Raw genomic sequence first — 17,200 nt, 5'->3', positions numbered from 1 at the left:
GAAAAGGCAATCTTCTGAAGAAAGCCCAAAGTATGAATAGATTGAAATGATGACAACAAACTCAAGCGATGAGAGATGCAACATATGCTTGAAAACTCAACTTTTCCATTAAAAAAAAGTGATTTCCAAAACCGGACAAACCATGATCATTATTTAACTTTGAAAAAATCGTTGGAAACGTGAAAAATTGTACAATTTGAACGCCTTATGATATTATTAGCAACTAGAAACACAGGGCTTTTCAACAAACCCAAACTCATCTTGATTACATGTGATTTTCATGAATAAAAAGCGATTTGCATTGACTAGTTGCGTGAAAACCAACCCAAAATCGGACAAACCAACATCATCCACCTTACTTCTAAACGAGTGATTGTTAAACGGTTTTATTTTCCATCTAGTTCCAAAACTATGAGACACCGGCATTCGTCAGTTATATTTATTTTAAATGATACAGTCAAACATCATATATTATCATTGATAATCAATTTTAATGTAAACAGAAGTGTGAATAATTCTATTGATTTGAAAACAAATTTATATTTATAATCTTGTGTTATAACTTGAAAATTAACTTATGTCTCTCTCATTCCACTTGTCTGATCCCTTTGATAGTTGGATTGATACCACCAAATCATTGAAATATTTTACCCATCAAATAAATAAAAATCAAACATAGGCTAAAAGAGACGATTTTTCAGTGCCTCTTCAGTTATAAAATTTGTTCTCTTGGACGGAGGAATAATTTCATTTAGACCTACAATAAATGCACTATACTATATGTACAATAACTAATAAACCTGAAAAAATATTCTCAGCTCCAAACTACAGCTGAAAGTAATTAAGTGCACATTTGGACGGACTCGTAGCTTAAAATAATGCAGTCTGGCTCAAACGCCAGCAAACTAAAACGATCGAAGACAATGGCATTTGATCGCAAAATGATCAAGTAAAACTCTTAACGTAGCAGCAAAGGTACACAATTGGAATTAGTTCAGTTAACACTGACTACATTACTAAAACCCGCCGGATAGTTGCCGAGTGCTTGAGGAGGAAAATTATTTTAGAAGACGATACGATACACGACGAAGCTGAACATCGTTATCAATCCCACCGTAATAAGTTTCGGGGTAAATTGGGAGCCACTGTTACATCCGTCTTTACTATTGCAGGTACAATATTCCATGAAGATGTTATAGGTTCCACTTCGCATCAGACAGAAGCGCTCGTCTCCCTCGATACCTGGTTCCCCCATGAATGCACAGCTGCGGAAATAGCGCCATTCACCATGAACTGCAAAAAATTAAATTGATTTTCAACGACATGTCCCGTTCAATGGTCGAATCGCAACCTACCTTTCTGTCTAATTTTACGACACATTGTAGCCCTCACATTAGGTAAATGTTCTTTCGATTCCACCTGTACGCAATCAGTAATCGAGAGTGTGCTATTGTCGAAGGGATCGGCACATTTTGGGTCGGAATCTGAGCGACATTCCCAGCATTTGATGGTTACAACTGAAGAAAAAATACATTAAATTCAGATCGACTAGATTATGTATAAAAGCTTGGTTCCAGACTGCAATCAAATGCACTAACATTATTAAACAAATTAATTTATGCGTTTATTGATGCGAATTATGATTTTTTTTAAAGGACCACGATCACAAATTATAATGACGACTGAAATATATTCGTAGATTCCCAAAGGAAAACAATGAAAGCCTATGAAGACGCCTACTTCAAACGGATGCACTTTTCCAGTGATACGTGATCGACTGGTCATCACGCTATACACACCCATTTGTACGGCAAAGGCGATAAACACGATCCCAAAGAGACACAAATAGGCCGAATTCAGCGCCATTTTAACACACAATACACTTATTTCTCGAAAAGAAAGAACACTGTTCAATCACTGGAATCACTTGAGTTGTAAAAATGATAAAAATTAATAAAACAACATCTAAACATGAACAAGCTTAAGATGATCCACTGCTTATGCAGCTTGAGTGAATGTGTTAACGATCAGTCATATTAAGCGGAGAAACGTCAAAAGTGACGCGGTACAGTTGTATGGGCGGTCACTGTTGGTGTGTTTGTGACACCGCGCGTCAAACAGTTGAAATGGAGCCGCGCCCTCCCACATGTGCAACAGGTAGTTGAATTCCATATCTTTGCTTGGTTGGTGTCTGAGATACACCACGATGGTCTATTAGGGAAGGGTCGGCCACTATCGACACTGTTACTAAATGAACGCACCCACAGTTGATAGTTGTAAAATTGATTGATAATTGAACGACGCTTTTGAATAATGAAAAAAGTTTCAGAGAATGCATCTTGGAATGGACGATTTTCTTCCGTTATAATCTCTGAGAAAACTGTGAGAGATTTATCTATGAAATACAATTGAAAAACACATAATTGTTCTAAAATGTTGAATGAATAAAATTTCGAAAAATATCAATGGAATCAATTTGCCAAGAAGAAGAAAATATTGTCGTGAGTATTCATTCTGAACTACCGTCGATGAGGGTGAGATCAGGCCAAAAACGGAGAAAGTTACTATTAGTAACATTCTGACAAATATTGCGAATATTTTTGAAAGCTGTGAACCGTTTAATAGGAGACATATTTTCACTACTTCCAACGCTTAACTTAACTGTAGTACAAACAGTAATTGTTTAAAAATTCATCAAAGTTCGATGTTCGAATAGCTGTAAAAAATCTCATGCTTAGCATTATACAGAACTACTACAAGATTAAATATTTCATAGAATGATTCCTTTACGTCTTGTCTAGAAGAATCATTGTTGTTTTTTGTGCTTCAAAAACGTTTTCACATGGGAATTTTGACATTTTAGAAATAATCTCTTGTTTACGCTGAGTGAGGGTAAGAATGGGTCAAGCATAAAATTGAACATATACGACGAAGTTGCAATGTATATGAAAAAATACACCAATACACTCACATTTAGTAGTAATTCACCAAATTCAACGCTCATCACACCGCCCCTAGACGTAGCTTTTTTTGGACGTATGAAGAAGAATTGGGGGCAAATTCTTCGAACGTATAAAGAGAAAAGCGTTTCCTAAGCGACAACTTTGCAGAAGTCACATTTTCCAGGATTGCTGAAGCCGCTAATTGAAAAACGCAAGGACAATCAGTAGAACAGCTAAATTTCGGAATTCAATAAATGTGGCTTTTATCTGACTACTGTGAAGCCGCTACTAAAGAGCATCTCACATGTTCCAAGTTCACCAGAAAGAACTGAGAACAGAGGAATCGAGAAATTTCTCAATTCTTAACGAGAGATAGGGGTAGTGGGGGCAAATTGGTCATGGGGGGCAAAGTGGTCACCTGCTTGTTTGGTAGTATAAATATTGACTATAGATGCCACATTGATAGTTACCTTATGTTTGAAGAATTTAATGACTTTTGAGTCACCCTGTACTTCAGTAGAGCTGTCGCACGTCAAAATATAAATAAAAACAGAAATTGCTCTCTCGATAGCCATTCGGCCGTAGTTCTGTGCGCATGGTATCTAAGGAATTTCTCGTGAAATTTAGTTTATTCAATCTGATATATTGGACAAATAATCAGTTTGGATGACTGTTCACATATTCTAGAAGAGGTGAACAGATATTTTGTTTAATCTCAGTGATTAATTAGCGTAGGAATTATTTGGATGTTTGGGGGCAAAGTGGTCATAGGTGAATAACAACTTACAATGTTCTGTTTACTAAAGCTGATATACCTCATCACATTCCGCTCTTGAAGAAGATCCTTTTGTAGCTTTGACCCTGATTCTAATGATGAAAAGTGTACTATTTTGAATTTTCATAGTAAAAGCCGTTTGCCATCTTGAAGAAGAATGAGTTGAATTTTAATATTCTTCGAGAAACGGGAATTGAATCGGTTTGTGGGCGCTGGAAATGGGCATATTCATTAGGGTGACCACTATGCCCCCACTTCCCCTAGTTGACGAGGGCAGCATACGAAAACGACGAATGAAGTGTAATATCCCTTCAAGAGCCAGCATCACGGTAGAAGACATCGTCGATGGCAGAACCAAGAGAAATCTTCAAATATAATCGTTTCCATCGCACTTCAAGGTGGATTGACTCAAATTATCCTTCAAGACACTTACACATGTTGTCAAATTCTCTTGAATTTATTGAGAAATTGATTTCTAAACATAATTCTTAAAAGAAAACAATATGACAGTAATGGGGTGAGATAGGGTCAACTTTAATTTAATCGTAGTGGAAAATTAACGTTTTTCAACAATTCTCTGAACACTCGTAAGTACTCTATTAAAGAACATATCTATATAATCAGAAGTACGTTTTATATTAATTTCAATAAGTCTTCAACAAAAAATAATCCTTTTTTGAACCATTATCATCCCCAATGACGGAACAAAAAAAAATTTAATTTTCATTTTTGCGTTTCGTTAAGGGGGGACCCATGTCTGGAAGGTCGAAAAATATTGAATTTTCGTGAATTTTTTTCTCGTATGTTAGGAAAGTGAAGTTCTCGGGCATTTTGGGTATTGTTTAAGGGGTATTATTGAAGGTATATTGAAGATGTATTTTCCATTTTTTGAGTGCATGAATAATGATTATTTCGCTGCTAAAAGCAATATGCGTAGATGCTGTCTGACAACCGGTACCTTGCTGGTGGTATCGGTTCTGAAGCAAAGGGAAGTCGCAGAACGAATTCCAATAAATATTTTGAAACTTTAGGACAATACCTAAAGTATTACATAGGAGTTTTTGAAAAATCGCCAAAATGGTGACTATTTTTGTTACAAATGAGTTATTTTTCATAAGAAATCCCTGTTTAGAAGCTCATAGAAAAACTAAAAAGTGAGATAAAAAAACGGCCATTTAACGCTTTAGATAATTTATTTCTACAAGCTTTCAGTCAAATCGGTCGAGAAGATCCTGAGATATCGATACCCCCAGTCGAAGAACATGCGTTTGAAAATTCGTACAGCAATACTATATCCCTTGAAGAACTTCATACTTTTGGCTGTAACTTTTCAATGAAGTAAAATATCGAAAAATCCTTTTAGGACAACATTTCTGAGCTTCAAAAAAAATTAATTTTTTTCGACCTTACAGACCCCGGTCCCCCCTTAAATGATAATCATATATTTGATTTCAAGTTTTTTGTCGTTCAAAGTAATAAAATAAGTCAAGCTTATCCGTTTCAACTCAGTTCCTTCAGTTTTTCCTTTCCTCAAGTGTTTGGCGCATCGTCATTTCAATCAACTACTTCGCAGGTTTTGCGTCTTTATTCAACATATCCCAGGCCTCGCTTGTGGCCACTGCAGGAGTAACGTTAAGCTTAATTTTACCGTGAGTTGATGAGTTGCCAGAATACACGGCAGCATAGGGAGGAATCAACGTTTCTTCTGTTAGAAGTTTAACTAGTTGCACATTGTCCACTAATTATCCAATGTCCCTCATATCTATCTGCTGATCTGTAGTTGAAGAACATGTGTATTATTTATACAAGATTTCAAAATATTTTGGTGCATTATATGGATCTACACTTTGCATTCATAATAAGCCTGAAAACTCACATTGTAGTATCACCAGTTTCAAGTGTCCGAAATATGAATCGTAGGGAAAAAGTTCGATTCAAATTTCGGACATTTTATTTTGTAATTTTTTGAAGAAAAATTTCATTATGCTTGATTTTTTTTAATAGTCAACTGCGAAACACTTACCAAGCAATATCAGTAAACTGATAACCATGATGAGAACTGATGAAACACGAGAGAAATTTAAATATTAATGAACGGTTAAATTCTACATGCTCACGCTAAGCGAACGTTAAACACAACCGATAATGAGTAGTGCTGTTAGATGTTTACCTACTATGTTATAATCCATTTGGATTCTCATTTAAAATGATAGTGAAACCAAGAGGTTATTCTAAAGAATCGATTGGGTTGTTAATTCTATAGTTATATCGTCAGGGCATTAAGGAATTCTAAATATTTACAAAGTGTCCGAAATATGATTTAGAACGATATTCTTAACCGAATGGAAGTGTTATCTCGTTTTCACGCACAATATATACCGTATTGTAAAGGATTTTTCAATAAAACCACCACATTTTTTAAAATAAAACAAAAATGGTTTTAGACATCAATGAAATTTTTTATTCATGTGAAAGTACATTTGATGCCATTATGTATGGAACTTGATTTCTTTTGCAATTTCACGTTTGATATTCGTACGAAATTTGTCAATCGTCGCTTGCTTGTTGGCATAGACCATAACTTGCGTAACCCCACAGGAAATAGTCTAACGGCGTCAAATCGCATTTCGTGAGATAACACGCTCACCAAACTTGGTTTTTAATAAATCGATTGTTAAATTCGCTGTGTGGCTTGTGGCGCCGTCCTGTTGAAATCACATATTGTCCAAGTCCATATCATCCAATTCGGGCCAAAAATATTCGGTTATCATTGAGCGGTAGCGATTCTCATTCACAGTAACATGCCGGTCTTGATCATCACGGAAGAAGTACGGCCCAATGACGCCGCCGGACCATAAGCCACACCAAACCGTATTTTTTCGGGATGCAATGGTGACTCATGGAGTACTTGTGGATTGCTGCTCGACCAATAACGCATATTTTGCTTATTGACGACGTTATTCGGTCAGAAATGACCCTTATCGCTGAAGATGATTTTTCGAAGAAAATCCGGATCATTTTCAAGTAGTTGCTCAGCCCAATTCACGAACATACGACGCTTCTGGTGGTCAAGCGGCTTCAGTTCTTGCGTCAATTTGATCTTTTAAGGATGTAGGCCAAGATCTTTTCGCCATATTCGCCACAACGACGTCACAGAGAAGCCCAACGCTTGAGAACGACGTGTGAGAGACTGATTTGAGTTTTCCTCAATTGATGCTATAGCGGCAGCAATATTCTCGACACTACGGTCACGTCTTTGTCTCACTGGCACGGGAACATTTTGTACTGTGCCTGTGGGTTCAAATGTTTCCACTAGACGCTCAATTGTTGATCTGGCAGGACGATTATGACGACCATAAATTGGACGTAGCGCTCTTAAAGTTTCGGTAGTAAATTTTAATAATCTCGACTCGTTGTTGGATCGTATATCCTTCCATTGTGAAATGGCAAACCTTACTGAGAAGAAATTTCAAGAGAGCGGGAAAAAATATGGCGACGTTTGATGTCCCTATCGTGCTACTTTAGTAGTGTCCCTATTAAAATACCCTTTACAAATTGTTTCCAACGGATCGATCGCTGTAAACGTGCCCATGGTGGTCATATAACCGAAATTCATTCTTAAAATGTAAGAGTGTAGTTCAACAGAACAAATTTGAACTCAATATCTCAAAAAAACTCTATTTTATTAAATAAAAAGTTGACAAGTCCCTCATGGAAACCCGTTAGAATAAGTAGATAAATTGGCTTTTAATTTTTCAAAGATCGGTTTGGCAAAGGTCGATGCTTTGGTACCGATTCATTCAGACAATCGATCCTAACGCCGTTTAGAAAACCGATTCGTCAAGATCGACCCTTTTATAAAAATCCTCCAATCCTATGAACCCTGTTTTATGTAAAATTAAGTATATAGCGATCAGAGCTCTTCACACTCAGATTATCATTATTCCGGGCAAATTTCCAGCCGTCTCAAAATAACTCTTATCCATCCAATTTGGGGTGTTTTTACGCAACTAGTAAATGCAAATCGATTTTTCTTCATGAAAATCACACATAATCGATACGAGTTTGGGTTTGTTGAAAAGCCCCAAGTCTCTAGTTGCTAATACTACCATAAGGTGTTGAAATTATTCAAATTTTTATGTTTTTAACGATTTTCCTTAAAGAAGAATTATGATCATGGTTTGACCACCTCTGATCATGGTTGGCCCAAAAAAATGATCATGGTTTGTCCGGTTTTAGAAATCTCCATTTTTGAATGAAAACATTCGAATTCACAATTAGATGTTCAATTTATCATTGCTTGAGTTTACTGTCATCATATTGATTCATTCATAATTTAGGCTTTCTTCAGAATATTGCCTTTTCTTGGGCATTTTAGAAGTGTTCACCTCAACACAATCAACACAGAAAAACCATACTTCTGGTATGCGCGAAGAACACCATAAACAAACATAAACAAACTGCAGCGCGCCAAGCGGTTGCCATAGAAATCATGTGGACAAAATAACATTATTGAATTGGACAACTCATGATCAGAATTGAGTTCATCAAAATGCGTTAATTTAATGGTTTAGCTATGTAAATCCGATACAAATGGTGAGCAAGCATGATGTTTACAATATTTATAAGTGTTGTAATCCAGAAAAGGCCTGAATACGTGCCAAATAATCATCTGGTGATCGATTAAAAGTTAGCTCGAATGAGGGGCGCCTTGACACAAATAGAAGGTGTATTTTATAATCCTTTAAAACATGTGATTTCGTAAAAATATACTATCAAACTACTATAAATCATGTAAAAGGCAATTTCATTTATATGTTTCGAAACATTCGGAGGCCTTATTTGACACAGGAGCGCTGAATTAGAGCATTCAAAAAAGTGGGCAAACCATGATCATATTTTCGACTGGACAAACCAAGATCATTTACCCTATTCTCGATTGGGAATAATTAAAATTGTCTTTGGATTATGCTCGATCCCGTTGAGGATCGAGTCTGTAAAAAAATTTCTTCAGACTCATTAGAGTATCCCTCTCCACGGAAATCTTTAGTAAAAGGCGAAAGATTTATTCGACATCTGAAGAGAGATCAGAGTGATGAATGTTTCACTGGACCGAGAGGTTGCTTTACCGAAGATATGTTGCATTAGCAATGGATAGATATAATCGCGTACCTGTGTTTTACCTTTCTGTTAGACAGAAAGGTGAAAATCCAATTAGAAGTTGGAAAATTCTAAACGTCTAGAGACACTACAGTTCGGAGAAATGACATTGAAATTCATTCAATTGACTTTATTTATTTTTAATGTTACATTAATTATGTACATGGAAAAATCTTACTCTACATAACCACCGGATGAGAAAACTAGCAGTGTTATAAAAATTTTGATTTAGCTTGCACGTGTTGAATAGACGAATCGATCTTACAAACAATTAGTTATATCTAATAACAACACTAACACCAACTACATCTTTCTACAACTCTCTGAGATTGTTTCCGAGCTATGTATTTTTTGTGATATATTTTCCAATGGCTGGTGCTTCCATTCATGTCTGCTCGTGAAATCATATATTGTAACACTATTTGTACATTTGCATATCGTATCGCGTCTTTCGTCTCGCGTAGCAACGCTTCCGCTATGGTATATGGAGGGATTTTCGTTTGTAAAACCACGCCAGAAACTAATCATAATAAATATCTTCGATCCACAATAGAAATACTCTGAACAATTAAGGCAACGTTGACGATCGTGTGATGCTTCGGTGTAGATTCTTCCAAAAATATGGGTCTTTCGATCTTAGAAGTTAAAGCTGAAGAATGATTGAAGACTGCGGCTGCGTATCCGTCGTCCGGAATTACCAAGCGAGTAGCTTGGCCACCAGAGCCATCAGCAGCACCACCAGCGCCGCGGGTCCATACTGGGATGCACCGTTGCATCCATCTGTCGTGCAGGTCTCGCAGAACTCGGTTTTAATGTAACCAGGTGTCGCAGCATTGATACAATGGTTCGGTGGCGCGTTTATGTCCTCCCATGCGCACGAGCGGGAAATCACCACGTGGTCGTTAACTGTAATTAGGCGAGAGAATTGAAAACCATTAGAACACTTATTTGGCTGTTGTATAATGTATACATTAAAACGTTCTAAAGCAGTGTGTCCCTCCAGTATAAAACAATATCCTCTGGCCCATTCAGATTTAAGTCAGCAGACTCAATAACGAGCCACCTTTTTTGCTCGATTCAGCATCTAAGTAGTCATTCGCGTCGTTCGTTAAAGCAACCCAGTTATCGAATTTGACTCGCCAACTGGGCTGACATGTTAAACCACAAATAAAACTTAAGGAAACTTCAATGCTTGATTGGCACTGAAAAAAACAGGAAGTGGGTTATATCTATGATATAACCGCAAGGGTGACGTAGGACTATCGTTGATTTAGAGATCATTTGTTTGAAGTTGAATCTAAATCCATCCTGAATGAATGAATAAATAAATATTTGGGTGACTTCAAAAACGAGAGTGTTACGTTGGAGACTCAAGGTTTTATGCATCCAATATTGGATACAAAAAACCTTGTTCTGAAGAATAATCTTCAGAAGCTTTCCTGTTAACTGCACTTGATTGACAAATCACAAAACCAAATGTATGTGGTCGCAGTATTATATGGATAGAAAACATTAAAATAAACTCGCTTGAATGTAATTTTCAATTCCAAGGGGAACTGGCAGATTATTTTTCAGCAACGATCATTTCTTTCCAGGTTTCCTCTCGATAACCAGCAAACGAAAAGAGTTGCGCGCGTGTATGTGTGTGTGTGGCGGCTGCTTCTATGTCTTCCCGAGGAACCGTATTTCGATGCTGATACTCTCTTGGTCACGAGAGTATCAGCATCGGCTTTTCTGCGCTCCCTCACAGTTAAAACAAACTGATTGCATTTCAGGTCAGGTCAGGCCAGGTAATGAATCCCTCGATCCCTCGCCGTTCAGCTCGTTCAGTAACTATGTTGTCTTGTCGATGTCCTCAGGCGTCGTGCACAAATTACGTAACGCTAAAAATCCGAACCTCTCCCCCCCCCCTTTCGTAACGCAATTTCATATCTCTAATAAACAGAAAGTAACGCAACATCTACCCCCTCCCCCCTTATCGCGTTATGTAATTTGTGCACGACGCCTCACGAAAAATGAATCGGTTTCACCACCAGAATATCATTTCAGTATGCTTTTCGTGCGTGATTGAATCGAGAGAAGGTGTGGTTTACGATGGCAATTTGGGAGGCAAACTAGAGGAGAATGAACTCTCTGAGTATGAAAATTTCGGCGACTGAGCAATAATCGATTGAAAATTATATAATTTTCGCGATACGATACATTTTCCGTTTTTCATGTTATGCATCCAATATTGAATACGAAAATATCCTACCGATGGGAAAGAATAATCTTCAGAAGCTTTCCAGCTAATTACACTTGATTGAAAAATTACGAAATCAAATGTATTTGGTCGCTGTGTTCGCCATATAATTAGAAAACATTAAAATAAACTCTTTCGCATGGATGTATTCTTCAATTCCCAGGGAACTGGCAGATTATTTTTCAGCAACGATTAGATCTTTCCGGAATTTTCTCGATGCTGTATGGCATCCAAACGAAAATTCTCGTTTCAGTTTGGCCTGCAAAAAACTTTTCCAAACTCTAATCCATCAAATTTGGAGCCCTGAAAAGGGCCGTTGATTATATGCTAAGCTTATATAGCACCCTCTCCTTGGATTCGATGGGCCAGCTGAATGTCCTTGGGCATCATGTGACGCGTATTGCGTGGATAGCATACAAATTTGTATCTTCGAATAAGCCTCCTGCAGCGTCATAACCGCGGAACTTTGGAAGCGCAAGTCGGTTTTGAAGTCCTGAGCAATTCCACGATCCAAAAGCTGCAAAGGTAGCTTGCGGATCAGCAATTCGGTCGACTTCCGATAGCGATGAATTTCACGCAAAGTTCCCGGTCGATAGCGATGTGGCGTCTTCACCTATCCTGCGGCTGGTGCGCTTATCCGAGCTGCTTTCGTGTGCCTTACCACTGAAAGACTAACCTGCTATCTGCTTGGTCCCAAACAAACGAGTCGTCACGGTGCGAGAGTAGAGTAAGAAATGAACGAAAGCAGGAAGGAAGGAAGGTATTGAATTAGAGAGACTTTAAACTCTGAGAGTTCATTCGTCTCTTGCCCTTGAGGGCGGGAAATTTAACTAAAGGAAAACTAAGAAAAAAAAAATTGCAAAATTCGTTATTCTCGCTCGACTCAGTCTTAGTAACCGCTATGGACGTATGTCGTATCGCCGCACCCTACACGGCTCTGGGGCCAAAAACACAACCAAACAATTGGAGCAGGGAAAAAGCCCATTTTAGTGTGCTTGAAGAGCTTGCTTCTAAAAAGGGCGTAAAAAACCTGCTCATCTTTTGCTGAAATTAGAAGAGAAAACAAACGTAGTTTTATCAGTATAGGTAGATTTAGTAGTTTGACATTAGATCTGATCGAATAAACCTGTATCCTTTAGGAACTAGATGGTCCTTTTTTGCTCGACGACGTCGTCCGATAGTGCTGTCCTTATGGTGTCTGCAACCTGAAACTTTATTCTTGAAGCATTAAATTTAGGGCATGTGATTAATATGTGTTCCACCGTGAGTCTTCGCCATCACTCCAACTGAGTGAAATGGAGGACAACTCCCGGCCTTTAGAGAAAATATAATATTAGACTAGGAACCGCCGCTCACCCTACCATCTCAAAAATAAGGTGAGAGTCGGTTTCCGGTCCTACGATTATGAAAGTTATTTAAAGAAATAATCCGATTAAATATAATATGAATAAGTGAAAGCCTGAAGACCGCCCTCCGTCCCATCCCTCTTGAATAAGGCGGAAGGTGACTCCAGGTCTTTCGATTTATGAATTATTTTATGAAAAGTATGGTAAATAGTATCAAGGGATCGAGGGCTGGAGCCGCCGTCCATCCCATCTCCCTCAGAAATAAGGTGGACGGCAACTCCGGGCCGTTCGGTTTAACTAAAATAATGTTGATTGATATAAAAATGCTGCAGATTAAAGGTTAAAATTATGTAATAGAAGTAATAATTTATTTGTTTTTATTATTACCCTTTGGAGGGCTGGAAACTTTCCTGGTGTGTGTGTTATTTGTGTTAGTGTTATTTTTATTTGGAGTGGAGTGGTTTAGAGTGTTAGCTTGTGATTGTTGATTGTTGTTATGTGGGTGTTTATTGTTGGTGTGTGTGTGTGTGTTGTTTCTTCCATTTATTTGATTTGTTTGTTCGTTCCTTGTCCGTTTTCGTTGGACTTCTTTGGTTTGCTTGTTTTCCTCATCAGAAGACTTATGTTCTTCAGAAGATATTCCTTTGTTCGAGATTTTCCTTTTATTTTTATTCCTAATTTCAATGTATTCCATTGGATTATCTGATTCCTCTTCGGTTTGCATGTCCTGTCTATCCTCTTCAGATTCTATATTCTTTGGTTCCTCCATTTCTTCTTCTTCTGATTCTTCGGAATCTTCTTCAGATTCATCTACCGAGCTTTCCGATTCATTGCCTGAAGTAATGGATTGGCTATTATCCTGATTGGGTCTAGCGGAATTACATTGGCATTTGCATTGAGTGCAGCCATCTACTGTTGTTTGAATGGTATTAAGTCTGTCCTGCAGCACACTGGAATAGGTTATTCCATTGTTCTGGAGGTCATACTTTTTCCTAGCTTCGTTGTGAGATATTCCCTCATCTACTCTTATTCTGGTTATGTTGTTTTCTCTTACCCATATTGGGCACGTCCTGTTGGATGAGGTATGATCACCCTTACAGTTGACGCAAAATTCAGGGGATTTACAAATTTTGTTTCCGGAAATATTTATTTTGTGTTCTTTTCCACAGTTTTTGCAGAGTGGAGTATTTCGTCTGCACCGTTTTGTTGTGTGCCCAAAGCGGTAACACTTAAAACATTGCATGGGGTTTGGATAATAATTCCTAGTCCCTGCTCGAAGAAATCCAAAATTTATATATTCAGGAACAACAGTTCCACGAATGGTCAGAATTAATGTTGGTGTGGCTATAATCAAATCATTTTCTTTCCTGGTGATACGCTTTACCTCGATCACTTTTTGATCGGCTAGTTCTTTTAACAATTCGTCTTCCTTTAAATCTAGAACTTCACGACAGGTGACAACGCATTTGCGTTGATTTAGAGTCGGATGGTGAATAATTTCTATTGGGGTGTTATCAATTAGCTTGTTAATTGAAAGTAAATTTTCGATAACATCCTTTTCTCTTACTGAGAGTACATATTGAATTCGGTTTTTATCGTCTCGTTGTGGTCTTGCACTTTCTAAGGATCCTGCCTTGGCAACTGTCTTGCTTACAAGAAAGGGGTTCGAGGGGTGGGTATCTTCCCCTGTGGCCCGTAATAGAAGAATTTCAAGATCACCACTCAGTGGGTCAGCCCAAAATGGACTGGTCCGTTGGGTTGGTCTTCCACGGTAACGGTTTGTAGCCCGGCCTCCTGGAGGTCCGGAACTACTGGAAGCCATTTTTGTTGCCTAGCTACACCCAGGTGTAGCCGGCGAAAAAGTCATAAAATATTCACTAACCAAAGTAGACCCTACGACGTGCGACGGGGGACGAAAACGGCGAAGGACAGTAACGGCGGGGGACAAAGCCAACGCAGTCACATGAACAAACACCGAAATCACTTGGCGGAAAAACACTATATTTTTTTTTTTTTTTTTAAAACACTTGGAAAAAATCACTTTTTAAATGTCAGTTAAATTAAAATCAATTTGGGATATGTAGTAAAAAGAAAATTTTTTTAACCTATACCCTTTGGGCGTCCTATCTCTCACTAACTCCTGGTATTAAGAAAGGTTTGGTCACTCACCGATCGTGTTGAAGAACCACTCCTAATACACCACCAAATGGTAGTGGGGTAGCGGGGAAGGGACCGGATACCGCCGACGGCAGGGCAATCGCCGCAGCGGTTCGAAGCGACGAAGCGAAGAAAACCTCTTTCCACACCTCCTAAGCTGGTGATTGATGAGTAGAAATTGCGCCAAAATCGCGCGTCACTGGCAGGAAAAACGTAGCTGATGAGACGGGCACAAACAGCGGGACACGCAGGGGGCAGTGAAAACTGCCGGTCAAAGTGGCCAATCCGACCGAACCAACTTCCTGAATGGCCGTTGGGGGCTTCTCGGCTGCTTCCTCCTTTCCTGGTATCCGGTCAACTGTTGCTGAAAAAAAACGCTATATTTAGGACCGAAATCAGCTTTGAAAAAAGCTATACATTCGGTTGTAGGAGAAAACTTCTATAGTTATTATTCTCTTTTAGAATGGCGCTAAAACATAACCGTTGCGGTCGAGTGTCAGTAGCACCATTGAACGAAAGCAAAGGAAGCGTCATTTTATAAACCATAAAAGTATAGAATCTAAACCCCACCCTTATTATATTCGTTGCTTACCCTGAGAGAGAAACGAATAACATCGAAGTAAGTATACAGTAATGTATTTGAATCCGGATACTTTGCGTTACATTTAATACCATACCGCAGCCACAACATTTTCTGCATGTTGAATTAATGCGATTGATAAGTAACTATCAAGAAACTATCAGTAACTATATTAGCAACTATTAATCGCATAAATTCAACATGAAAAAAATGTTATGGCTGTGGTATGATATTGAATGTAATGCAAAGTGTCCGGATTCAAAAGCATTACTGTAAAAAAGAGTTAACTCGACTGAAATTTTTTCGGTTCGGCCTGCAAAAACGAAATTAAGAGCCCCCGCCGACTGCAGACTGACTTGTCGACCGATAGTTCGGTCAGCTTCTTAATCAGTACGGAGAAAAAAAGTCTGTAGTGTACAGCATAATGCATAGACGTAAGTATGAGCTTCCCCATCTCACATTCCAATAAGATTAATGGGTTTCCAAGCGGGCGCGCTACATACGGATACGAATGATTTCAATAACCTGTTTTCGAAGCTATCATTAAGCTATTGAAACAATTTTCCGACTCAATAAATAGCAATCATATAACTCTTGGACATTTTATCTTTTGTATGAAATGATTATCATACTGTTCCGTTGATCCGAAGCAGAATGAATCACGCTTAAAGAAGGAATGGATTTTTTCTTGGAATTTAGTCAGCAGAAATAATGCCCTTTCCCAACAATTAAAAACGACAAACGGTAAACAGTTTCATCAAAGTGATTTCTTCGATATGGGGATATATTCACTACATCATGTCATGTATTTCATATTCTTCATAAGGAAATCCATATCCATGGCACCTATCGGTAACGAATTATTATCGAAACCACGATTTTCGCTAAATGCTCCTTTCAGTTCGGCCTGTAAAAAACTTTTCTGTACTCTAATCCATCAAATTTGGAGCCCTGAAAAGGGCCGTTGATTATATGCTAAGCTAATATAGCACGCTCTCCTCGGATACGATGGGCCAGCTGGATGTCCTTGGGCATGATGTGACGCGTTTTGCATGGATAGCACACAAGTTGGTATCTTCTAATAAGCCTCCTGCAGCGTCATAACCGCGGAACTTTGGAAGCGCAAGTCGGTTATGAAGTCCTGAGCAATTCCACGAACCAAATGCTGCAAAGGTAGCTTGCGGATCAGCAATTCGGTCGACTTCTGATAGCGACGAATTTCATGCGAAGTTCCCGGTCGATAGCGATGTGGCTTCTTCACGCTTCCTGCGGCTGATGCGCTTATACGAGCTGCTTTCGTGGTGCCTTACCACCGAAAGACTAACGAGCTGTCTGCTTAGTCCCGATGAAACGAGTCCTCACGGTGCGAGAGTAGAGTAAGAAATGAACGAAAGCAAGGGAAGTGTCGTTTTATAAAACATAAAAGAATCGAATGTAAACCCCACCCTCTTTATTGTATAAGCTTACTGTATACTCACGAATATAATAAGGGTGGGATTTAGATTCTATACTTTTATGGTTTATAAAATGACGCTTCCTTTGCTTTCGTTCATTTCTTACTCTACTCTCGCACCGTGAGGACTCGAGCTCGTTAGTCTTTCGCAGACAGCTCGTTAGTCATTCGGTGGTAAGGCACACGAAGTCAGCTCGGATAAGCGCACCCGTAGCAGGATAGGTGGAGAAGCCACATCGCTATCGACCGGGAACTTCGCATGAAATTCGTCGCTATCAGATATCGACCGAATTGCTGATCCGCAAGCTACCTTTGCAGCATTTGGTTCGTGGAATTGCTCAGGACTTCAAAACCGACTTGCGCTCCGCGGTTATGACGCTGCAGGAGGCTTATTCGAAGATACCAATTTGTGTGCTATCCATGCAAAACGCGTCACATCATGCCCAAGGACATCCAGCTGGCCCATCGTATCCGAGGAGAGCGTGCTATATTAGCTTAGCATATAATCAACGGCCCTTTTCAGGGCTCCAAATTTGATGGATTAG

At 38.8% G+C, this 17,200-nt stretch overlaps 2 protein-coding genes and 1 non-coding gene across 3 annotated transcripts in view; all 3 read right to left on the bottom strand.

The window, feature by feature from the left end:
• Positions 1-405: 405 nt before the first annotated feature.
• On the bottom strand, positions 406-2,041 carry LOC129775232 (uncharacterized). Its single transcript, XM_055779672.1, has 3 exons — positions 1,800-2,041; positions 1,356-1,517; positions 406-1,293 (listed from the first exon to the last, which is right to left on the bottom strand). Exons 1-3 carry the CDS (start codon positions 1,864-1,866, stop codon positions 1,064-1,066), a joined length of 459 nt encoding a protein of 152 aa, XP_055635647.1. The 5' UTR covers positions 1,867-2,041; the 3' UTR covers positions 406-1,063.
• A 6,649-nt stretch (positions 2,042-8,690) lies between these two features.
• Positions 8,691-8,813, bottom strand: LOC129781038 (U5 spliceosomal RNA). Its single transcript, XR_008744070.1, has one exon. It is a non-coding gene; the product is annotated as a U5 spliceosomal RNA (small nuclear RNA).
• Positions 8,814-8,992: 179 nt separating this feature from the next.
• LOC129775231 (uncharacterized) overlaps positions 8,993-17,200 on the bottom strand; it is an 80,986-nt gene continuing 72,778 nt past the window's right edge. Inside the window, exon 3 of the mRNA XM_055779670.1 lies at positions 8,993-9,783. Within this exon, the coding sequence (XP_055635645.1) occupies positions 9,572-9,783 (212 nt within the window). The 3' untranslated portion in view covers positions 8,993-9,571. The remainder of the gene's footprint in view (positions 9,784-17,200) is intronic.

This window comes from Toxorhynchites rutilus, chromosome 3 (genome assembly GCF_029784135.1).
Source record: "Toxorhynchites rutilus septentrionalis strain SRP chromosome 3, ASM2978413v1, whole genome shotgun sequence".
NCBI classification, from domain to species: domain Eukaryota; kingdom Metazoa; phylum Arthropoda; class Insecta; order Diptera; family Culicidae; genus Toxorhynchites; species Toxorhynchites rutilus.
This window is presented reverse-complemented; position numbering and strand designations above follow the sequence as displayed.

Coding starts and splice junctions, on each gene's coding strand:
- LOC129775232 (XM_055779672.1), bottom strand. CDS start 1,866: ATGGCGCTGAATTCGGCCTATTTGTGTCTCTTTGGGATCGTGTTTATC. Junction 1,518..1,799: donor CGCCTTTGCCGTACAAATGG/GTGTGTATAGCG, acceptor TTTTTTCTTCAG/TTGTAACCATCAAATGCTGG. Junction 1,294..1,355: donor TCGTAAAATTAGACAGAAAG/GTAGGTTGCGAT, acceptor AATTTTTTGCAG/TTCATGGTGAATGGCGCTAT.